Source organism: Sarcophilus harrisii, chromosome 2 (assembly GCF_902635505.1).
Source record: "Sarcophilus harrisii chromosome 2, mSarHar1.11, whole genome shotgun sequence".
In the NCBI taxonomy this organism is placed as follows: Eukaryota; Metazoa; Chordata; class Mammalia; order Dasyuromorphia; family Dasyuridae; genus Sarcophilus; species Sarcophilus harrisii.
The window spans coordinates 555552209-555572988 of NC_045427.1; the positions used below are offsets into that span (position 1 = coordinate 555552209).

At 36.1% G+C, this 20780-nt stretch overlaps 1 protein-coding gene across 2 annotated transcripts in view; it reads right to left on the reverse strand.

The window, feature by feature from the left end:
- Nucleotides 1–10812: 10812 nt before the first annotated feature.
- The window catches only part of PDE8A (phosphodiesterase 8A), a 256329-nt gene continuing 246361 nt past the window's right edge, over nt 10813–20780 (reverse strand). For both annotated transcript variants that reach the window (XM_031955687.1, XM_031955686.1), the window contains 2 exons: nt 15578–15707; nt 10813–12250 (listed from right to left, as the gene is read on the reverse strand). In XM_031955687.1, coding sequence (XP_031811547.1) covers nt 12144–12250; nt 15578–15707 — 237 coding nt within the window. In that variant the 3' untranslated portion in view covers nt 10813–12143. The remainder of the gene's footprint in view (nt 12251–15577; nt 15708–20780) is intronic.

Here is a 20780-nt window from a genome sequence, read left to right on the forward strand (position 1 = left end):
CAATATATATACATACATATTTATACAGTTATTTTTCTGCACAAGAAAAATCAGATCAAGAAGGAAGAAAAAGAAAAACTGAGAAAGAAAACAAAATACAAGCAAATAACAACAGAGAGAGTGAGAATGCTATTTTGTGTCCCACACTCTGTTCCTTTGGTTCTCTCTCTGGGTGTAGATGGCTCTCTTCATCACTGAACAAGTACAACTGATTTGAATCATCTCAATCTTGAAGAGAGCCACGTCCATCAGAATTGATCATCGTATAGTCCTGTTGTTGTTGCCATGTATAATGATCTCTTGGTTCTGCTTATTTCACTTTGCATCAGTTTATGTAAGTCTCTCCAGGCCTCTCTGAAATCATCCTGCTAGTTGTTTCTTACAGGACAATAGTATTCCATAGCATTCATATACCATAATTTTATTCAGCCATTCTCCAATTGATTGGCATCCACTCAGTTTCCAATTTCTCGCCACTACAAAAAGGGCTGTCACAAACATTTTTTGCACATGTGGGTCCCTTTCCCTCCTTTAAGATCTCTTTGGGATATAAGCCCAGCAGTAACACTGATGGATCACTTTTTGACATATCCCAAATTTTGAGCATAGTCCCAAATTGCTCTCCAGAATGGTTGGATCCGTTCACAGTTCCATCAGGAATGTATCAGTATCCCAGTTTTCCCACATCCCCTCCAACATTCATCGTTATTTTTTTCTTTTCATCTTAGCCAATCTGAGAGGTGTGTAGTGGTATCTCAGAGTTGTCTTAATTTGCATTTCTCTGATCAATAATAATTTGGAGCACCTTTTCATGTGACTACAAATAGTTTCAATTTCTTCATCTGAAAATTGTCTGTTCATATCTTTTGACCATTTATCAATTGGAGAATGGCTTGAACTATTATAAATTTTAGAAATGAGGCCTTTAACAGATCCTTTGGCTGTAAAAAAATGTTTTCCCAGTTCATTGCTTCCCTTCTAATCTTGTCTGCATTAATTTTGTTTGTACAAAATCTTTTAAATTTAATATAATCAAAATTAATATAATCAAAATCAATAGAGTGATCTCTAGTTTCTCTTTGGTCACAAATTCCTTCCTCTTCCACAAATCGGAGAGGTAAACTATCCTATGTTCTTTTAATTTATTTATAATATCATTCTTTGTGTCTAGATCATGACCCATTTTGACCTTAGTGCACAGTGTTAAGTGTGGATCTATCCTTTCTACCATACTAGTTTCCAATTTTCCCAGCAATTTTTGTCAAATAGTGAATTCTTATCCCAAAAACTGGGGCCTGTGGGCTTGTAAAACACTAGATTGCTATAGTCATTGATTGTTTTGTTCTGTGAACCTAACCTATTCCACTGATCATTTTCTCTATTTCTTAGCCAGTACTAAATGGTTTTGATGACTGCTGCTTTATAATATAGTTTTAGATCTGATATAGCTAGACCATCTTCATTTGCTTTTCTCTTAATTCCTTTGAAATTCTTGACCTTTTGTTCTTCCAGATGAATTTTGTTATTATTTTTTCTAGGTCAGTAAAATAGTTTCTTGGGAGTTTGATTGGCATAGCACTAAATAAATAGATTAGTTTAGGGTATATTGTCTTCTTTATTATATTCGCTTGACCTGTCCATGAGTGCTTGATATTTTTCCAGTTGTTTAGATCTGACTTTATTTGTGCGGAAAGTGTTTTATAGTTTTGCTTATATAGATGCTAACTTTCCCTTGGCAGATAGATTCCCAAATCTATCAGTTATTTTAAATGGAATTTATCTTTATCTCTTGCTGTTGGATTTTGTCAGTGATATATAAGAATGCTGATGATTTATGTGGATTTATTTTGTATCCTGAAACTTTGCTGAAGTTGTGGATTGGTTCTAATAGTTTTTTAGTTGATTCTCTAGGGGTACTGGATTCAGGAAGATTTGAATTCAAGTCCATCCTCAGACACTTATCAGCTCTGTGACTCTGGGCAAGTCAGTTAACCTCTGTTTCTTCTGTTACTCAACTGTAGAATGGGGATAATAACAGCACTTACCTCTCAGGATTTTTGTGAGATTAAATAAGACAATGTTTGTAAAGTTTATTGCATGGGGAAGGTGATATCAGCTCAAAAAATTCTTACTTGACCTATTTCTGTCCATCTTTACTATTATTCAGATCTCCTGAAAAATTGTGTGTGTGTGTGTGTGTGTGTGTGTGTGTGTGTGTGTATGTGTTATTAAGAGCAGTTTGACAACAGAGTGGAGGATGGACTGGAGTGAGGAGAGACTTGAGGCAGGTAGATCAATGAGCAGGCTATTGCAATGGTCCAGGTGTGAGAAGCAGCTATCCATCGGGGTAGAGATATTCTGAAGGTAAAATCGGTTCTTGGCAACAATTATGGAAATGAGACAAAGAATGCACTGTGCATGCACAAATATTACCAGAAACCCTTCAGCCCAGATTTAAAAGGGGTCACATAAAAATTTCTCTGGCAAAAAGTGGTCTCTAGTGGAAAAAGTTTAAAAAGTCCAAACTTAGATGAGAAGAGGGTGATTGACAACATAAAAGTCAAGAAGGACAAAGATTGAGAAAAAGCTATTAGGTTTGTCAATTCAGAGATCATTGGTAACTTTGTAGAATGTAATGTTGATTGAATGAGGAGACCAGAATGGATAGGAAATATGGAGAAAGAGTGAGAGGAAAGGAAGTAGAAGCACTATTGTAAATGGCCTCAAGGAGTTTAGCCCCAAAAGGAGGAGATAATGGAATGATAATGAGCATAGATGGACATACCAAGGGAGAGAGTTTTGAGGATGAGGAAGACATGAGTTGGTCATTCCTGACAACCATCTGAAAGAAGATACTGGTTTCTATTAATAGAGATATAGAACAATAGTGCAGATGGATGCATCAAGCAAATTTTTTTTTCTGGATAGGGGAGACATAAGAATGCTTGTAGGTAGTAGGGAAGTGACCAGTATATAAGGAGATATTGAGGATTGAGAGAAGAGGGATGATAAAGAGGGCAATTTGTTAGAAGATAGGATGGAATGACATCATTTGTATATGTAGAAGGGTTTACCTTGACAAGGAGAATGGTCATCTCTTCATGTGAGCCAGAGGTAAAGGAAGAGACAGTGGCAGAAAGATTCTGAGTGATGTTGGATAAAGAGAGAGGGAAAAGAGGGAGCCCTTAGGAAATAGCCACCTTAATTCTCAGTGAAAAATGAGGCAAGCTTTTTAGGTGAAGGAATAGGTATGGGGAATTATGGGAAGTTTGAAAATGCCAATGTGGAGAGTGGGATAGTAAACCCATAAAGGAGTTATAAAAGAATTCCCTTTTTGCAGTGAGGACCCAGTTGAAGTCTCTGCTGACTGGATCAACTACAAATTTATAATATGTAGCCTCAACTGGGGTTGCATAATATAAATTTATAGTTGATCCAGTCAGCACTGTTCCAGGATTTTTTTGTTCTTCATTTAGCAGTATGTGAGGGAAAACGCAGAGTACGATGGAAGAAATCCAAAGCTGAGGAATGAGAAAAAAAGAACAGACAAGGGGACAAGGGAATCCAGAGAGGAGGAATTTATTCACCTTAGGACCAAGGAAGGGAAGGAAAGAGTGTAATAGTGTAATGGTTGTCTGGGGAAAAAACTAAAACTGAGGGGAAGAAGAATCAGAAATTATGATTGAAAAAAAAAAAAGGGATTGAAAGGCAGAGTAATAAGTGAAATGACAATTAATTGTGATAAGATAAGGGAATTTCAGAGTTCCCAAACATGAAGACTATACAATTTTGGGGTAATGGCAAGATCAAAAGTTATCAGTGAGTTAGAATGAGGAATAGGTCATAGGATTCTTGTCTTTGATTATGAATTCTAGGCATATATGTGGAAGGTAATTGAGTTCACCTCTTGTTTTTTTAATGATATATTCTTAATATTCCAGTCAGGTATCTATTTTAAGCTTATTGAAGTATATTTTTGAGCAGCTAGGTGGTTTCCTGTAGTCAAGAAGATCTGAGTTCAAATATTGCCTCAGTCACTTGTCGCCTTGGGTAAATCGCAAGCTCTATTTGATTCAATTTATTAAATTGTATAACGGGCATCTATTTCTCAGGATTATTGTGAGAATCACATGAGATAACATTTGTAAAGTATTTAGCACAGTACCTGACACATTGTTGGCACTGTACAAATGCCTTTTTCTTTGCCCTTTATATAATATAAAGTGAATCTAAACCTAATATCTAATGAACTTCTTTCCAGTTTACCCAGTAATTCTTGTCGACTGGAATATCCTTCCCTACTTAATTTATGTTTTGGGGTTTATTGAATACTGGTTTGTTCAAGTATTTCTTTTTGACATTGATCTCCCTAATTTTAATGGAAGTTCTAACAGGTTTGCTTGATGTTTGGGTTGGGGTGAATAAATACCTTTCAGCTGCTATCATTCCTCTGGCAGGTAATTCCAATATCATCTAAATTACCCAAGAGTTTCACATTAGTTCCTGGAAGGTGCAATTAATGGCCTTTACCCTGAATTTCTGCAACTATACCTTACATTGCTGTTTATATACTATTTAAAACATTGTGATATTCCCCTAAAGAACAATAAAATCAGTCAGAACACCTATATTTGAGTCCTGACTACTATTTAACAGCAGTGTGATCTAAGATAAGTCACTAACTTCACTGATCCCCTATTAATTTGTAAAATGAGGCTAAACCTCTCTCTCACAGAATTGTTGTAAGGGTCAAATGAGATGACATATGAAAGCACTATGGTACTTTATAAACATAAGTTACCATTTGTCTATAAACTAATAATCCTTATTATAAAAACAGTATACAGTGTGTCTGCCACAATTCCAACATTCGTGACTTAAATTTTATTCTTCACCAAAGACTTTTTATTCATTGTTCTCAGTCCACATTTTTCTTGCCTCCCCTCCCCCAGTTAATTCTATTGCTTCCTCATATAGAGATCACAGTTTTCCTTCCTTGCTTATTTAACAGGGATATTGTCATTACAACAGGACATATGAGTCTCAGACATCAGGGGAAGTGGGAGAGGGAACAAAAAAAGGAACTGGAACTAAATTTTTATGTAGCTGGCTTTAGTCTTTTTTGTCTCACTTTCAAAGCTGAACCCTAATGACCAAACCACTTCTTTCCTTCTTTTCTTTAATGAGCATACATCATTCCTTTGGAGCTTTGAAAAAATCCCAGGGCCTAGAAAGATCCATCATTTTGCAAGGAGAGTATCTACTGGGGACTGATGAATAGGAACCATCTTTCCTGTCTGATCACAAATGATCATGTGCAGAAATATTCTCTCTTTCTCTCTCTCTCTCTCTCTCTCTCTCTCTCTCTCTCTCTCTCTCTCTCTCTCTCGCTGAGGCAATTGGGATTAAATGACTTGTCCAGAGTCACACAGCTAGGAAATGTTAAGTGTCTGAGGTCATATTTGAACTCAGGTCTTCTTGACTTCAGGACTGATGTTCCAGCATCACCTAGCTGCTCCATGGAAATATTCTCTCTTAAAGGTTTATAGATTCCCCAGCTATTTTTGATTCCAATATGGAGCAATAAAGTGGGGCTGTGAATAGACTGCCTAGCCTAGAGTCAGGAAGACCTGAATTCAAATTTGACTAAAGACACTTACCCTGATCAAGTCACTACACCTTTGTGTGCCTCAGTTTTATTATCTGTAAAATGAAAATAACAATAGCACCTTTCTTACAGGATCAATGTTGTGAGGATCAAGTGAGAATTGTAAAATGCTTAGTAGTGGCTGCCACATAGTAAGTGCTGTAAAAATTTTAGCTATTATTATTATTAGCTAATTATTAAATTATTATTATTATTATATTATTGTCAGTGAAGAATACTTCTTTTTTTTCAAAGCCTCTTTTAGGCTGCATGGAAAGAATTGTTCAGAAGTTTATTCAGCTTCTTCCTGATCTTGTTGAACTCTGAGTCTTGTTGACCTGTGGGAGATACTAGCCCTTGGGAAAAGACTTCCCTGTGATTCAGACTCTGGTTCTTACCCATCTAGTCATTCCTTAGAGGAAGACTGGGGGAGCACAAGTCCTTCCTACTTTTCTTTGCCTTTTTCCTCTCTCTCTTTTAAGAAAATTCAGGAAGAGAAGGACTGTTAATATCTCTAGCATGCATGTAAAGTTTGGCCTTTGCCTCAATCTCTGTGTTAGTAAGTTTTCTGCTCTATTTAAATCTTCATTGTTTGAGCTCTCTGAATTCCTGATGGACACATTAGCACAGTATCCGCTGTTATTCAACACAGCTGGACTATCATGAACATGTCAGAACTCTGGATTGGGGTGCTAAGAAGTCTTATTCTAGTCCTACACTGACAATGAGTGGCTATGAGATTTTAGGCCATTTAGTTTTCCATTAGAGGTCTCAATTTTCTCATCTATTAACATAATTAAATTGATACTTACATATATAGTTATTTGTTAACCTGGGAATTCCCAATGTGGAAGCTCTGTCTTCCAAGCAGATCATAAATACCCATCATTTAATAGAGAAGTCTTAGAGAGTTGATTCAGGTATGTAGAGGTTATGGCTAGCCGAGCTAATAAATGTCAGAGACAGGATTTGAATCCATGTTTTCATGACTCCAAACCTTATATTCTATCCACAAAGCATCTAAGATTGAATTGAAATTATACCTTGATAAAAATCTATGCCTTCAATTTCTAAAACCTTTTTATGTGTCCCCAAAGTCTCCTTTATTATCTCCATAAAGCTCTCCACCTATTTTCTCATACTTCTTTAATTAAATTTTCTTTCCCTCAAGTAGAGATCGCTTGAGATAGAATTAACTGAATTAGTTACATGAAACAGGAAAAGCATGGAATGCATATAATTTTCTGAAAGGGAAGAAAAGCAGTGGTACAGAAGAGAGCCAGACAGTTCCCCAGATCAACCCTAATATTCTTGATTGATTGCTGTCTTGGGGGTGAACCTGTCATTCATAAACAGAGATGTGCTAGAGTCCACTACAGAGGTTTAAAAAAGTCAATTGTAAAATTTTCATTGTGAGCATTTACAACTCAGAAATTGGCAAATGCTACATAAGAGATTAATTTATTGTTCTGTTGACTGGCTAGGCTTAAGCAAGTGATGGAGAAAATGTGAATAACGCAGATGAGTGTACTATGGGCACATTTCCCCCCAGAGAGGGAGTTGCTAAACACTTACTGGTATATTGCCGTGTGTCAGATTTTTGTAAGTTGGGGAAAACCTGGATAACTGGATGCATCTATAGGAGAGAGTTACATAATAGAAAGAGCACAGAGTCTGATACATAGTAGGCAGAAGAAATGTTGATTGCTTGTTTGATGGACTAAGAGAGAAAACTGAATATAGAGGTAGAGAATATGTGTTCAAATATCAGTTCTGCTGCTTACTAGCCATGTGATCTTGAATCTTAGTTTCACCTTCTCTGAATGGGAAGAACAGTACTTACACTCCTCAATCTAATTTATAGTTATTTCAAGGAAAGCATTTTAGAAAGTTTAAAGCTCCACATAAGTATGATTTATTAGGCTAACATTGGTTTAGGGAGTGAGTATAAAAGCCATGCTACACACATGCTACAAACTTACACTGTGTATGTAGAGGATTTGATTCCACCTAAAGTATAACAGGGCCTGTGCTATAAATGGAATAGTTTATGATTTTAAGGACTGTGAAGTGGCACAATGTTAGTGCCAGATCTGTAGTCAGAAAGACTCATTTTCACGAGTTGACATATTGCCTCAGATGTAAGATCTGGACTCAGAATTAGCTGAGTCACCCTGGGCAAGTCACTAAACTCTGTCTCAGTTTCCTAATCTATAAAATGATGTGGAGAAGGAAATGGCAAGCCATTCTAGTATCTTTGTCAAGAAAACCCCAAAAGGATCACAAAGAGTTAAACACAATAGAAAAATGATTGAACAATAACAAAATTAAATGGAAACATTTCTGTGAAAAAGAAGTTCGATCAATTAAAATAATTTATTCAGTACTATAATGTATCAGTCCCTATGCTAGTCACCCTTCATTTTTGTGCTTTCCTTCTACCATTTTATTCTGGTATTGATACACACACACATACATATATTGTTTGTACATATTTGCATGTTTTCTCCACTATTAGATGGTTATGAACTCCTTGAAAGCAGGGATCATTTAAAAAAATTTTTCTTCACCTCCCTAGGCACAGTATCTGAAACATGTTGGATGCTTAAAATATGTTTATTGATGTCCTCCTTCCTTCCCTCCCTCTTTTTTCTCCCTTCCTCTCCCTTTCTCCCTTCCTCCCCACTGCCCCCCTCTGCCTCCCCACTGCCTCCCCTTCCCTCCCCTCCTCCTCCCCCTTTCTCTCCTCCCTCCTCCTTCTCCCTCTTTCCTCCCTTCCTCCCTCCCTCCGTCCCTCCCTCCCTCCTTCCCTCCCTTTCTTTCTTCCTTCCCTCCCTCCCTCCCTTCCTTCCTTCCTCCCTTCCTTCCTTCCTTGTACGGAAACACTTCCAGGTGTTTAGCACAATCTAATTTCCCACTTTTTCTCAATAGTATTAGGAACTGATTGATGTGTGTAGCCAATGAATCCATTGTGTGGAATAAGAAAGGTCTCCCTTATTCTGAGTATTGTCAGATGCATTAGTGTCTCATGCATTTAGTACCTAGAACAACTATATGCTGCCTTTAACCAAAATCCCTAGAGAAAGCCTGTATTAGAGAGTTTTTCTGAGTACCAGGATTATTGGAAGGGGTTTAACATGATTAAAGCAGAGAAACTGCTATAATATAAATTGTTCATGTATCAACTGATTTGGAGGTCTCCATTGTCAGTTCCAATAATTTAGTAGATCAAATATGGTACCTGCAAGAGTTTTTAGAAAAGAATCTAAAGAAAAGCCATCCAGTCCTCTATTGTCCTCACCAAAGATCCACTACTATTCATTTTTTAAAAAGGGGTAGGGGATTTCTGAGGCTCATTCTGGATGCCATCTGAAACCTGTATTCTTAACCCTTGATACTGATGGACTGGTTAGCTTGGTTGGTGGTATTTCCCTGATCCAGATAAAAAGAGGCAATGAATGGAATAAATCTGATATGGTTTGTTTAAAATGTGTTTGGCTTGAGTAAAACTAGCAGGTTTTTTTGAAGATTTTGTAACCCTGTTAGAATTGCATTTTTATTTTTTTATGGATTCAAATTCTGCAAGAATATGGTGGAGTTTATTTTAATGAAAAGTTTCCAAATTCCTGTCCAATATACACAATTGGTCTGAGTAATCTTTTGGCTAATTTCTTTAGTTCTAATTCTTAAACCAGAGTCAAAAGTATCCAAAAGTAGAGGAATGCCAACTTGAACTAGAAGGTATGGAGTTCCTGAGGGTACTTATTCCTGAGGAATAAGTCAAAAGGATGTATTTCATATAAATTGGAGACAGTAGGAGATTTCCTGTGTCCTGGAAGAACCACCTCTCAAAAAAAAAAAAATGAATGTATTACACACTTTTAAATTTAACATATCCTTAAGTCTAGACAATCAGCAAAACAATCAATTCCCCATTTGCAGCATTTACTGATTTCCAAGGTGTAAATGCTCAGAGTGAATATATAACAACTGGCTTTCCAGAGCAGCTTCCTGTAGCACATTACTGATCCCTCCTTTGGGCAGGTCCCACAGTGATTCATCAGCTTTGTGAGACACTACTGTGTCACTTTTAGCTTCTCTGTTCTGACTGCCCTCTTCATAGACCTGCTTAATTGGGCCAAGGCTTTCTAGTGGACATGTGAGGATAAAGAAAGCACATTTAGTTATTGTTGCCTCATGCCAATTGGTCACTACAGTGAGGGATTAGCACATTTCATTTTGCCATCCTTTAAAGATTATAAAAAAGATCTTTTGGACTGGGGCTTCTTTTTCAAGCTGATAAATACAAAGAAGAACTTCACTGTCTGGGAGAGGAAGCTGCTGGTAGTCAAAACCATATTTGAGACTGAGGACATCACTGTCTATGCAGACCATCAAGACTCAGAGCATTTGCTGCCTGCCTATATAGCTCAATCAATCGACACCAGATCCATTTTGTATTATTTTTAGTATGTTCAATTTCATTTTCACCCACATCCCCAAACACTGAAATTTGTGGGTGGATGAACTGTCACAAAAAGCTAAATTTGTATATCCATTTGGTTGATCATTCTGATACTCAATAGGTCCTTCTAGCACCTACAAACTCTGAAGCTGCTAGTCTCTAACTAGAACTAACCTGACAGCAGCAGAATCCCTCTTTTTTTCCCTCCCTCCCTTTCTTCCTTTCATCTCAGTTCTGGGTTCAATGATCTCTTCATGTAGCCCCCTCCTCTAGGAAGCTTATTATATAGCTACCTAATCAGTTACTTTAACCCTACCATTGCTCAGAATCTCTAGGCTCAAGCAATTCCATTTTCCTTAAGGCTTGGAAGTTTACAAGAGTGTGCAACCATACCTGATACTGAATTTTCTTTAAAATTTAATTAGCAGCATAGTGTAGTGGAACTACTAAATTAGGAAGACCTAGGTTCCAGCCTTGCCTCTGACATATAGTGCCTGTATGAATGACTTAAGGTAGGTAACTTAACCTTTCAATGGTCTAGAAAACTTTCTAAAACTATTATTGCACAACAGGTGCTGAACCACACTGGTAATAGAAGTTCATGATACCAAATTACAGATCTAATCCCTATCCCTCCTGGGAAATATTCCAGGCAATGAAAAAATAGAACATGTGGAAAATGAAATAGTTCAAGCTTAGACACTTCTTAAAATATATGTTTTATTGTTTTCTGGTGTTTACTTCATTCAATTGTGAAGGTACAGAACCTTTACAAATTTCCAGAGTTAAAGATTTCCACTGCCAAGGAAAATAGAGAGGCTATAAAATGCTGAGATTCACTAAATATTCCATTGGTTATTCCCTTGTCTATGGTATGGAATGCTTTGTAGAAATACTGTATAAAATAAGGCAGACTTTTGATAGGGAATTTAATTATAAAATTTTTAAAGGAGAAAAAAATGTTCAGTCCCAAGTTTTTTCCCCCGTCTGACCAAGAGTTGTACAATTTCACTTTGGGAAGTCATCGGCAAACAAAAGCAGAGAATGATAACTAGCGTAGCATAGCTCTGTTTCTGGAGCAGAAGAGTCTTTCAGACCTTTGTACTCTGGAGTGAGACCTGTCAACCAAACAATCTTCTTTCATTAGCATAAATCAGAGACGACAGTTAACATATAGTTACCCATAGAGTGCAGTAAAAATGTGTCATTGGATAGTATTTTGTCTTTGCATTATGAAAATAAAAGGTCTGTACATCAAGTAATGCATATCAATGAAATGAATCATGTAAATTTGTAATGGCATCTAAAGTTGGCTTTGGCTTTTTAAGTATTTATAAATTCATAGAAAATATTGAACATCTAACAAAATAAATAAAACATATTTTAATCATAGATGCTAACAATCAACTTCAAAAAATTCTTTGTGGTTTTTTCTTTACATTTGCTACTAAATTTCTTTTGAGAGAAGTCACTTTCAGTAGTGCTTAGAAGTGAATGATTGCACCTTCTGCGATGTGAAAAAATAGAAGATGTCTATTTTTCATAGGACAAAAACTTGTTCATGAAGAGTTACCTTTAAATGTCTAAATTTTTATTAGCAGTTTTTAAGTGCTAAACCCAGCACAGAACATTCTCCACAAAGCTATGAGTCAATGGGGATTTCTCCTTCACTTGTTGAATTGAGGATCTGAGAATTTCTTCTATCATCCTACCAAGCTGCATTGTCTTGTATGATGAGAATGCAGACATATGGTTCATATTTGACCTTCTTCAGGATAGTCTCTGCAGCCATCCATCCAGTGTAACATCAGGGGGAAAGACTGACTCTCTACTCCATGGGTTTTCAATATTGAAGGCCACAGGAGACTGCCATGTTCTTTCCAGATCCTCAAGTGCACGGGGCCGGTCTGACTAATACTGAAAAGGCCAAATGATTCTGGCTTAATATGAACCCAAGTGAGCTTGAGGAACAATGCATCTGGATGCCTGGGTTGGGTGGAGGAGGAGGAGGAGGAGGAGGAGGAGTAATCGCTATTCAGGTGGTGGTCTTAGGGTCCGGAGCTGCTTCTCATCTAGTCCCTTCCAGTATTTGAAGTTGTTCTCAAGATGTTGCATTAAATTGGGCAGATCTGCAAAGGCTAAAGAGAAAGATGTCAAAGCATTACCCAGTGATTTTGAATTTTGGACTTTGAAAGGAACAGAACTAAAAAAAAAGAACCCTAGGTACAAATATCTTTTTGTTTTGGCAAAGATTTGGAAACTAAAGGGGAGAGTGAAGTGAGAAGAACCAAAAGAATAATTTATCTAATAGCGATATTATAAAAACAAACAATTTTGAAGGGTTTAAGACACAGTGACCAACCATAATTCTAGAGATAGTAATAATTCCATGATGAACCATACTATCCGCTTCTTGGCAAAAAGTCACAATCAACTCTAATTATCTATGAGTGCAATATCTGAAATATACTTTGAGCCAAATCTTGCATTAAGCCTAACTGATCTTGTACAAGTGACTTTCTATCTCTGAACCTCAGTTTTCCTTATCTGTAAAACAAGAGTTGAACTAATTAATCCCTATTGTGTCTTCCAATTTAAAAAATACCTACTCTAATTACTTGCTTTGCTTATTCCTCAGTAATTCAGAAATGAGATCAATGACTGTATAATATTGTTTTGCTGAAATCATTCAAGGCCCAATATGAGTCTTTCATGACCTTCGAAAACCATTCCAAAATATGGGGAATCAATCTCTTCTCTAAACTTACATAACTTCCATTATTACATCTACTCTCCATTTGCCCTTTGTCTTATGCAGGCTTGAGGCAAACCTTGTATTGCTTTATTTAATATTAGCATTTAATTCTTCATGCTATTATTTAACTTTTTATAAGTATTGAGCAAGAGGACCAAGTCAACTTGATGAGGCAAGTTGTTCCTCATTAATTAATCACCTTGATGGAGATAATAAGCCTTGGTTTGGGACATCAATTTCACTCCTTCTGGAGAATGCAGACATGTCCATTATCAGCTCCCCAGAGATAATTTAGGACATTTCCTTGCTTGGATACTTGGCAACCCTTTCTCATTTTATTGATGATGAGTGATTTAAGTCTCAGCATTTGGGGATAATTTTATTCACTCAAGCTATTTGTGTATCAGAACCACTTTTTTGCTCTGAACCTATACAAAGCAGCAAGCAGACCTAACAGATCTAGTCTGAACACAAACCAGAGACCAAATACTAAATAGCAGACCTTTAGATTTGAGTCAGGAAGACCTGGGTTGAAGTATTATCCTTCATATTTACTTGCATGATTAAATCACTTTATCTTTAAAAAGAGGGAATTATTTTTGAAAACCTCTAAGGTCCCTTCTAGCTCCAAATTTATGAACTATGATTCCCTTGGCCTTCTAGAAGGAGGAAAAGTCCCCGAATAATGGTAGCATTTTGCAGAGAACAATGCCAGAAACATGGTCCTGGAGCTGGTAAATAGCAAAAGATTGAGCCATATTTTAGAAGGAAAGGGAACAAGTAATTTTTAAACATGTATTATATGCCAGGCACGTACTTGGTGCTTTGCAGATATTTCATTTGACTTAGCTGAGAAAAACCTCAACTTTACCTTATGATACTATTGTGAATTATTCTATATGCATCTTAGGAGATGAAGTTAGACTGTTTATCAAGTTCAAGTTTGTTTTTCTTCTGAGTGAATACAAACTCTCAGGGTTTCACTGAAACCTCGGAGGCCTAGATAGATGCCTGGGATGAAGGAAAGCACTAACAGAATGTAAGGAGGTGCCTTTTCTAATGGCCCCAAGTTTGTTTTCTTTTGGGGAAATACAGACTCTCAGGCTAGTACTATAAAACTGGAGGTCTCTATAGGTCAGTGAGGTAGAAGGTAGAACTTCCTGAATATTGATAACAAGAATTAATATTTTTATAGTCTACTGTGAGTCCATTGTATTGTTCTAGATTTTTTTGGTAATCTGTTATCTGAAAGGCATTATTACCTTTGGTGTTTGCATGGGAAACCAGGGACTCTTTTACCTATATCAATGGAAGCCTCGACATGAATTTATATTCTAAAGTGGGAACCATGCATTGGATGGAGGCAATGGTAGTCAAAAAGACATCCCCAAATCTGAACTTGTTCCCTTTAAATCTAGAGCTTGTGGTTCCAGATTGCAGGCTATATCTCTAGATAGTTTATCTTTCTAACTACAGTATGGTATGGTGGAGGGTCTCCGACTGTAATCTTTGGCATATCACTTTAACCTTTCTGGGTCTCAGTTTCTTAGTCTGTGAAATGAGGGGGTTGAAGAAGAGAAGTTCAAAGGTCTTTCCTACCTCTAAATCTTATATTATCTCAATCCTATAATCCGGTAATCTCAAAAGGCAGTTACAACTCTAAATCCTTTGATAGGTATATATTATAATTTCTCAGGGTGGAATTAGCAAATGTGCTTATTTGTATTTCCCAAAGTGTCTTAACAGAATAGTTTGACAAAGAATAGTTATCTCAACTCCTATTTGGAACTATTTCCTACTTTGTAAAATGAGGCGGGAATAGGGTACCAGTATAATAGATATTCCTATTTACTTAAAAGTTTGCTTCCCCAACAGTTAATTGTCTTTGTTTTTCCAACAAAGTTTTGAGAAAGAGTAAGCTTTTATCCTGCTTAAAGAGATTGATCCATTCTCTACCAAACATGGAATGTGTTACATAGAGGGAGTAGTTTCGGGAACCTAGGCACTTTCCCAGCCTTTTTTGAGTCAGGTCCTCCCAGCATGTCTGGGAAAAATGACTCTGAAGTGAGTATGAATTCCCAGACCATCAGATGTACAGCTATGCAAATGTAAGCACAACACATGCCAAAGCCCAATAGAAACTATTTTAAAAAAATGTTATCTCCCCTTTTGGATGCTTATATCCATTAGTACAAATAATCAAGAATTGTACAAATAAATATTTTGAGTGCTCCAGATGTCTGTACAACTTTGACACCTTCTCAAAAGAAGCAATGACTTTACAGGACTTGAGTCTAAAAGCTGAAACTTTCTGGCAGGGACCCACATAAAAGCCTCATAACCACATTTGTATTCTCAATTTCCAATCACAGGGAACATAATTAGGCTATTACAAGAGAGCTAATGTTTTCAGTACTGTACTTTGGTCTTCAAGGACACGATTGAAATACACTTTGTACTGCTTAGTTTACAGAAATTCCCTAATGAGGTTTGTTCTCCAGTCAATTTGAATTTTACAATGACAAGTATATTCCATTTTAGGAATCTTGTACCCAGGTAAGATTGAAGGAAAATAGTCTTTGTTCTATTACTATGGGGGGCATTGTTTTGCTTTTTGGTCAAGAGTTAGGTGAAAAATTGTGAGCCAGATGTTAGTGTATACTTAGTGATCTTAATTTAGAAGAAAATAGTATGCCAGCTGATTTCTTACCGTCCCAAGCATCAAACATGTCTGTAATGAAGTAGTCAATGAATGAGATTTGGGATTTGGGGATACTGCAAGTGTTTCTGTCAAAAACCGGCATCACCACAGGTAAGTCTTGTTTCTTCTCCTCATCAGTCTGCCAATCAGAAAATATTTCATTCATCAAAAAATACTATCAGATGATTTAAGAAAATTCCAAAAGACCTATGATGGAAAATGCCATCCACATCTAGAGAAAGAACTATAGAATCTCAATGCAGATCAAATCATACTTTTTTTTTCCTTTTTCGTGTTTTTCCCTTTTGTTCTGATTCTTTCACAATATGATTGATGTGAAAATATGTTTAATATAGATTATACATGTATAATCTCTATCAGATTACTTGCCATCTGGGAAAGAGGTGGGAAGGAAGGGAGAGAAAAAACATTGGAACTCAAAATCTTATAAAAGTGAATGTTGAAAACTAAAATAAAATCTCAAAAAAAAAAAAAAAACCATTGTCAGGATTACTCTCTGGCATCAGGTCATACTCAATACAGTTTGGGGTAGAACAATGATTCTTAGGAAATTCTTTTTGTTTTGGTAGATGAGAAAGGTATAATTATAAAGAAACATTATCATGTGAACAGTCAACATAATTCAATTCCATTCAAAGGTAGCAACTTGCTCAAAGTGTGAGACTATTTGTGGGCCAGAAGTGCTTTGAGACTTATATACCCATAGTATTGTGATAACAACATATTACTAACTTTTGGAGGCACTTCAGGAGAATCCTAAGCAATAGCTACCAGTGAGATGGGAAGGTCTTTTCTACAAGCTCTAACATTTTAAAAAATATTATTTGAGCATTAATTGGCTTTCTGACTTTGAACAATCATTGACCTCCTCTAGACCTCAGTTTCTTCACCTGTAGCATGATGGAGATGGGACTTATTGATTCGATTTTAAAAACTTTTGTACTTCTCTGTTTGGTATTTAAAGCTCATTATAATTGGCTCCAGTCTATCTTTCCAGATATATTTCACATTATTCTACACACATTCAACAATGACCTGTTTACTGTTTCTTTCTGAGCTGTACTGCTGACTCTCTGCAGATCTTATCTACTATGCCATAGGAACCACTTACCCTGGAAGTTCAGTGTAGCCTCTTTACTATTTGTCATGTCTTCACTCATCTCTAGGTTGTGCTCCTCCTGTCTCTTCCAACTTTCTCTACTATTCTGCCAAACTAGGTACCTCCTGTTTTCAGCATTCTTTTATGTGTTGTTTTCTTTCTCTAGAACATAAGCTCCTTGAGATCTGGGACTGTCTTTCTGCTCCCAGCATTTAGATAATCTGGAACTTACAGTAAATGTTAAATAAATGCTTGTGGAATTTTTGTTTTTCATACACACCATCTCTTACCTCAGTGTCTTTGTATAGGCTGTTTCTCCATGCTATATACTTTCAAGGTTCCACTATGTGCCCAATCCTAATTCAGGCCTTTTCTGATCTCTTCCTTTCCCATAATGTTGTTAAATTCTCCATCATCTTATAGTTATGTATTTATCTGGGTATATTACTATAAGGTAAACTTATCTTTGTTTGTTTAGCACCCATTTTAGTGGCTTGCTTGCTGAATTGAATTTATAATTTATGCTAGTCCTACTCATAAATGATATCCCCTCATCCATGATGATTTTTTTTTATTAAAGCTTTTTTATTTTTTAAAACATACACATGGACAATACTTTAGCATTAGCCCTTTCAAAACCTTGTGTTCCAATTTTCCCTCTTTTCCCCCATACCTTCCCCTAGATGGCAAGTAGTCCAATATATGTTAAACATGGTAGAGATATATGTTAAATTTTATATATGCATATATACTTATACAATTATTGTGCTGCATAAGAAAAATCAAATCAAATCAGTAAAAAAAAAAAAGGAGCAGAATAAAATGCAAGCAAGCAACAATGAAAAGAGTGAAAATGCTATGTTGTGAATCACATTCAGTTCCCATGGTCAGTCTCCCATGGTCCTAGTTTGAATCAAGTCATTATTGAAGAGAGCCACATCCAGATGATTATTTTTAAAAAGAAAAGAAAAAAATAATATTTCGGAAGGTCTAGAGTAAAATATGGCTCTTGGTCCAATGACTTAGCTTTCAGGGAGCTCACAGTCTAATGGGGAAGAAAACATAATTAATTATGCATAGGTGAGACATATATAGGAAAAAATAACAATTATTGGTAGAGGAAAGGCATGAGTAAAATTGTTTATCTGATGTTGGATTTTTGACTACATTATTTAAAAATATTGTCAGTATAGAGCTTGTAATTGTAATTCTGGCCCATGCTCTGCACACCTTTTCCAACATGTTTTTTAATGACTTGTTCTCTGAAATACATTCTCCATAGCACTTGTTATAAACTTTCTCTTCTCTTCTCAATCCACCAACAACTTCTTTCTTCTCTCCCTTAAGGACTTTGCCTCACTCTTTATGGTCAAAATTGAGGCTATCCATTTCAAGTTCATCTTTCTCTCTAGTTATATTCTCAAATCTCCTCACTACTATGCCTCAATTATTTCTTTTTCTGTTGTAATCTCAGAAGTAGTAGTTTTTCTCCTTGCTCAGGCAATCATTTCACTCATGCTCTTAATCCTTATTTCCTATCCCAACTCTTACTGAAGTTTGTCCCTTCAATTATCTTTGCTCTAATTTTCATTCTCTCCTTGTCCATTCATATTTTTGTACTATTTACAAGCATGTCAGAAAATTCTGAATCCTTAGAATAATATTTACTTGATCTTCCTCCCTCCTTCATCCCCTAGTTATTATAGTCTTCTGTTGCACAGCCAAACACCTGGAAAAAGTTATCTACATTTATTGTCTCTGTTTTCTCAACAACCAATCACTTTTCACCTTTTTGCATTCAGGCTTTTGACTCTAATACCCAACAACTGCAATTGCTCTCTGAAGGTCATCAATGATCCCTTAACTGCTAAATCCAATGGCCCTTTTCTCCATCCTCATCCTTCTTGACTTCTCTATAGCTTCTGACACTGCTTACCACCCTCCTCATAGACACGTGAATTTTCATGCACAGTTGTTTACTAACTACTGTCATTCTGCCCATCTGCCTGTTTCTTCTAATTCTCTTTTGAAGGCTCATCAAAGTGTTAAACCCCTATTTGTGTGTGTACTCAAGGGTTTGATACTAGACTTATTATCTCTATGTACCTAATTCTCATATTTATACATCTAGCCTTCATTTCTCTTTTGTCAGGCATCTTCATATGAATGTTCTGCAGGAATCTCAGTATCGATATGTTTAATATATACTTCTTATTTCTGGCAAGAGCATCAATTTCCTAATAACTCAGGTTTGCAATTCCAGAGTAGAGAAATTCAACTCTTCACTGTCCTTCACCCCACATATTCAATCTAATGCCAAGCCTTATTAATTCTATTTACAACATCTGCATCTGTTCCCTTCTTTTCATTCAAATAACCATTAATTTAGGTCCTTCTTGTCTTTTGCTTGGGCAATTGTAATAATCTACTCATTGGTCTTCCTGGTTCAAGTGTCATCTTTTTTCCAATCAATTCTCAACAAAGTTGCTGAGTTGATATTTCTAAAGCAGACTTCTAACTAAATCTGTTTGAATTCTCTGGGACTCAGTTTATTCATCTGAGGAGTCTGTATTTTTACCTTGGAAGCAATAATGAGCTACTACTAAATTTCTTAATCAAAGAAGTGACAGTATGACTTTTTGGAAATATAATAGAAGATATTCTTGTTGACTTTTTTTTGAACATAGATGTTGGACTACATGCTTTCCGAGACCCTTTATAATTCTGATATTCTATGATTCTAAAGGTAGAAGGGGAATTGGAAAGTACTAAGAATGAGAAGATTTGGGTTCTCATCCTGGTAGTTGTCAGTAAACATTTATTAAGCATCTGTGATGTGCTAAGCACTTTGTTAGGTTCTGAGAACACAAAGGCAAAAGATAGTCCCTCTATTTAGGGAGCTCACAGTTTAATGGAGAAGAAAACATAATTTAAGTATATACAAAAGAGACATATGCAGGGAAAATTGGTAATAATCAGTAAATGGAAGATATGAATATTGTCTAGCAGATCTTGGACAAATCATTGAACTCCTCTGGACCTCAGTTTCCTTTCTTGTAACATGTAAGAGAGTGGATCAGCTTCTCACCTCTTAAGAGATATGAGGTTCTCTGTGTCTTTTTGGTTAAGATTAGGTTAGAAGTACAGTGAAATCTGTATCTTAAACTTACTAATGTTTCAATAAAAAGCAGGGATTTACCTTAAATGTACAAACTTTCTGACTTTTACAGGGGTTTTTTTGTCCTTTTTGAGAGTTGGGGTTGCCAGTAGTGTATGTACACTATTCCATGGTATGCTTTGACTAAAATTCTGTAGGCAAAACATGGACCTAAATTGCAACCAATATTAGAATATTGGTGAAAAACACCTCAGAAGCTAGAGTATAAAAGTTGGCATTTTAGCATGTTTTCCAGAAAATATATAGGAGCTTTTTGATATATACAAAATTGATCATTTCAACATAGAATTATGATATTTTAAGACAAAATTTAGGTAATTATGGCTTGAATCTAGTTCAGTTAATGTTACTTACCAGACTACAAGGTCAGTCAGTTGCAATTATTCTCTATCTTGCTCTCCATCTTCCCTTTCCTACCCTAGTTCTCATGTTAGGTTGTTCTTCCATATTTAAGCCTTGCTACAATTCTGTGAGGTAGGCAAGGCTGGCATTTTATAGACATATTGTAGATGCACACATTTATATAGAGATGTATATTTAAAATACATATATGTAATAATTCTTGTCTTCTTCACTTTACAGAATGGCATACATATGCATATATATGTACATATATAATATATGCACAAATACATGTATATAAGCTTAAAACTACTAAGACTTGAAATACTATATACATTTAATACACATATATGGAGTGTACTTTGTTATACACATACATACATGCATACATATACACCCTTACTTAGGGTCCCAGCTGGTAAGGCCCAGGCAAGGTTGGAACCCAGGTGTCCTGATTCCTACCTCATCATCTGGCTACTATAACAAGCCTGGAGACCTCTTATATGGAGAACATACAGATACTTTCAAGAGATTCCTATTATAGTTTTTCTCCCTATTCCCCTCATTGCCTC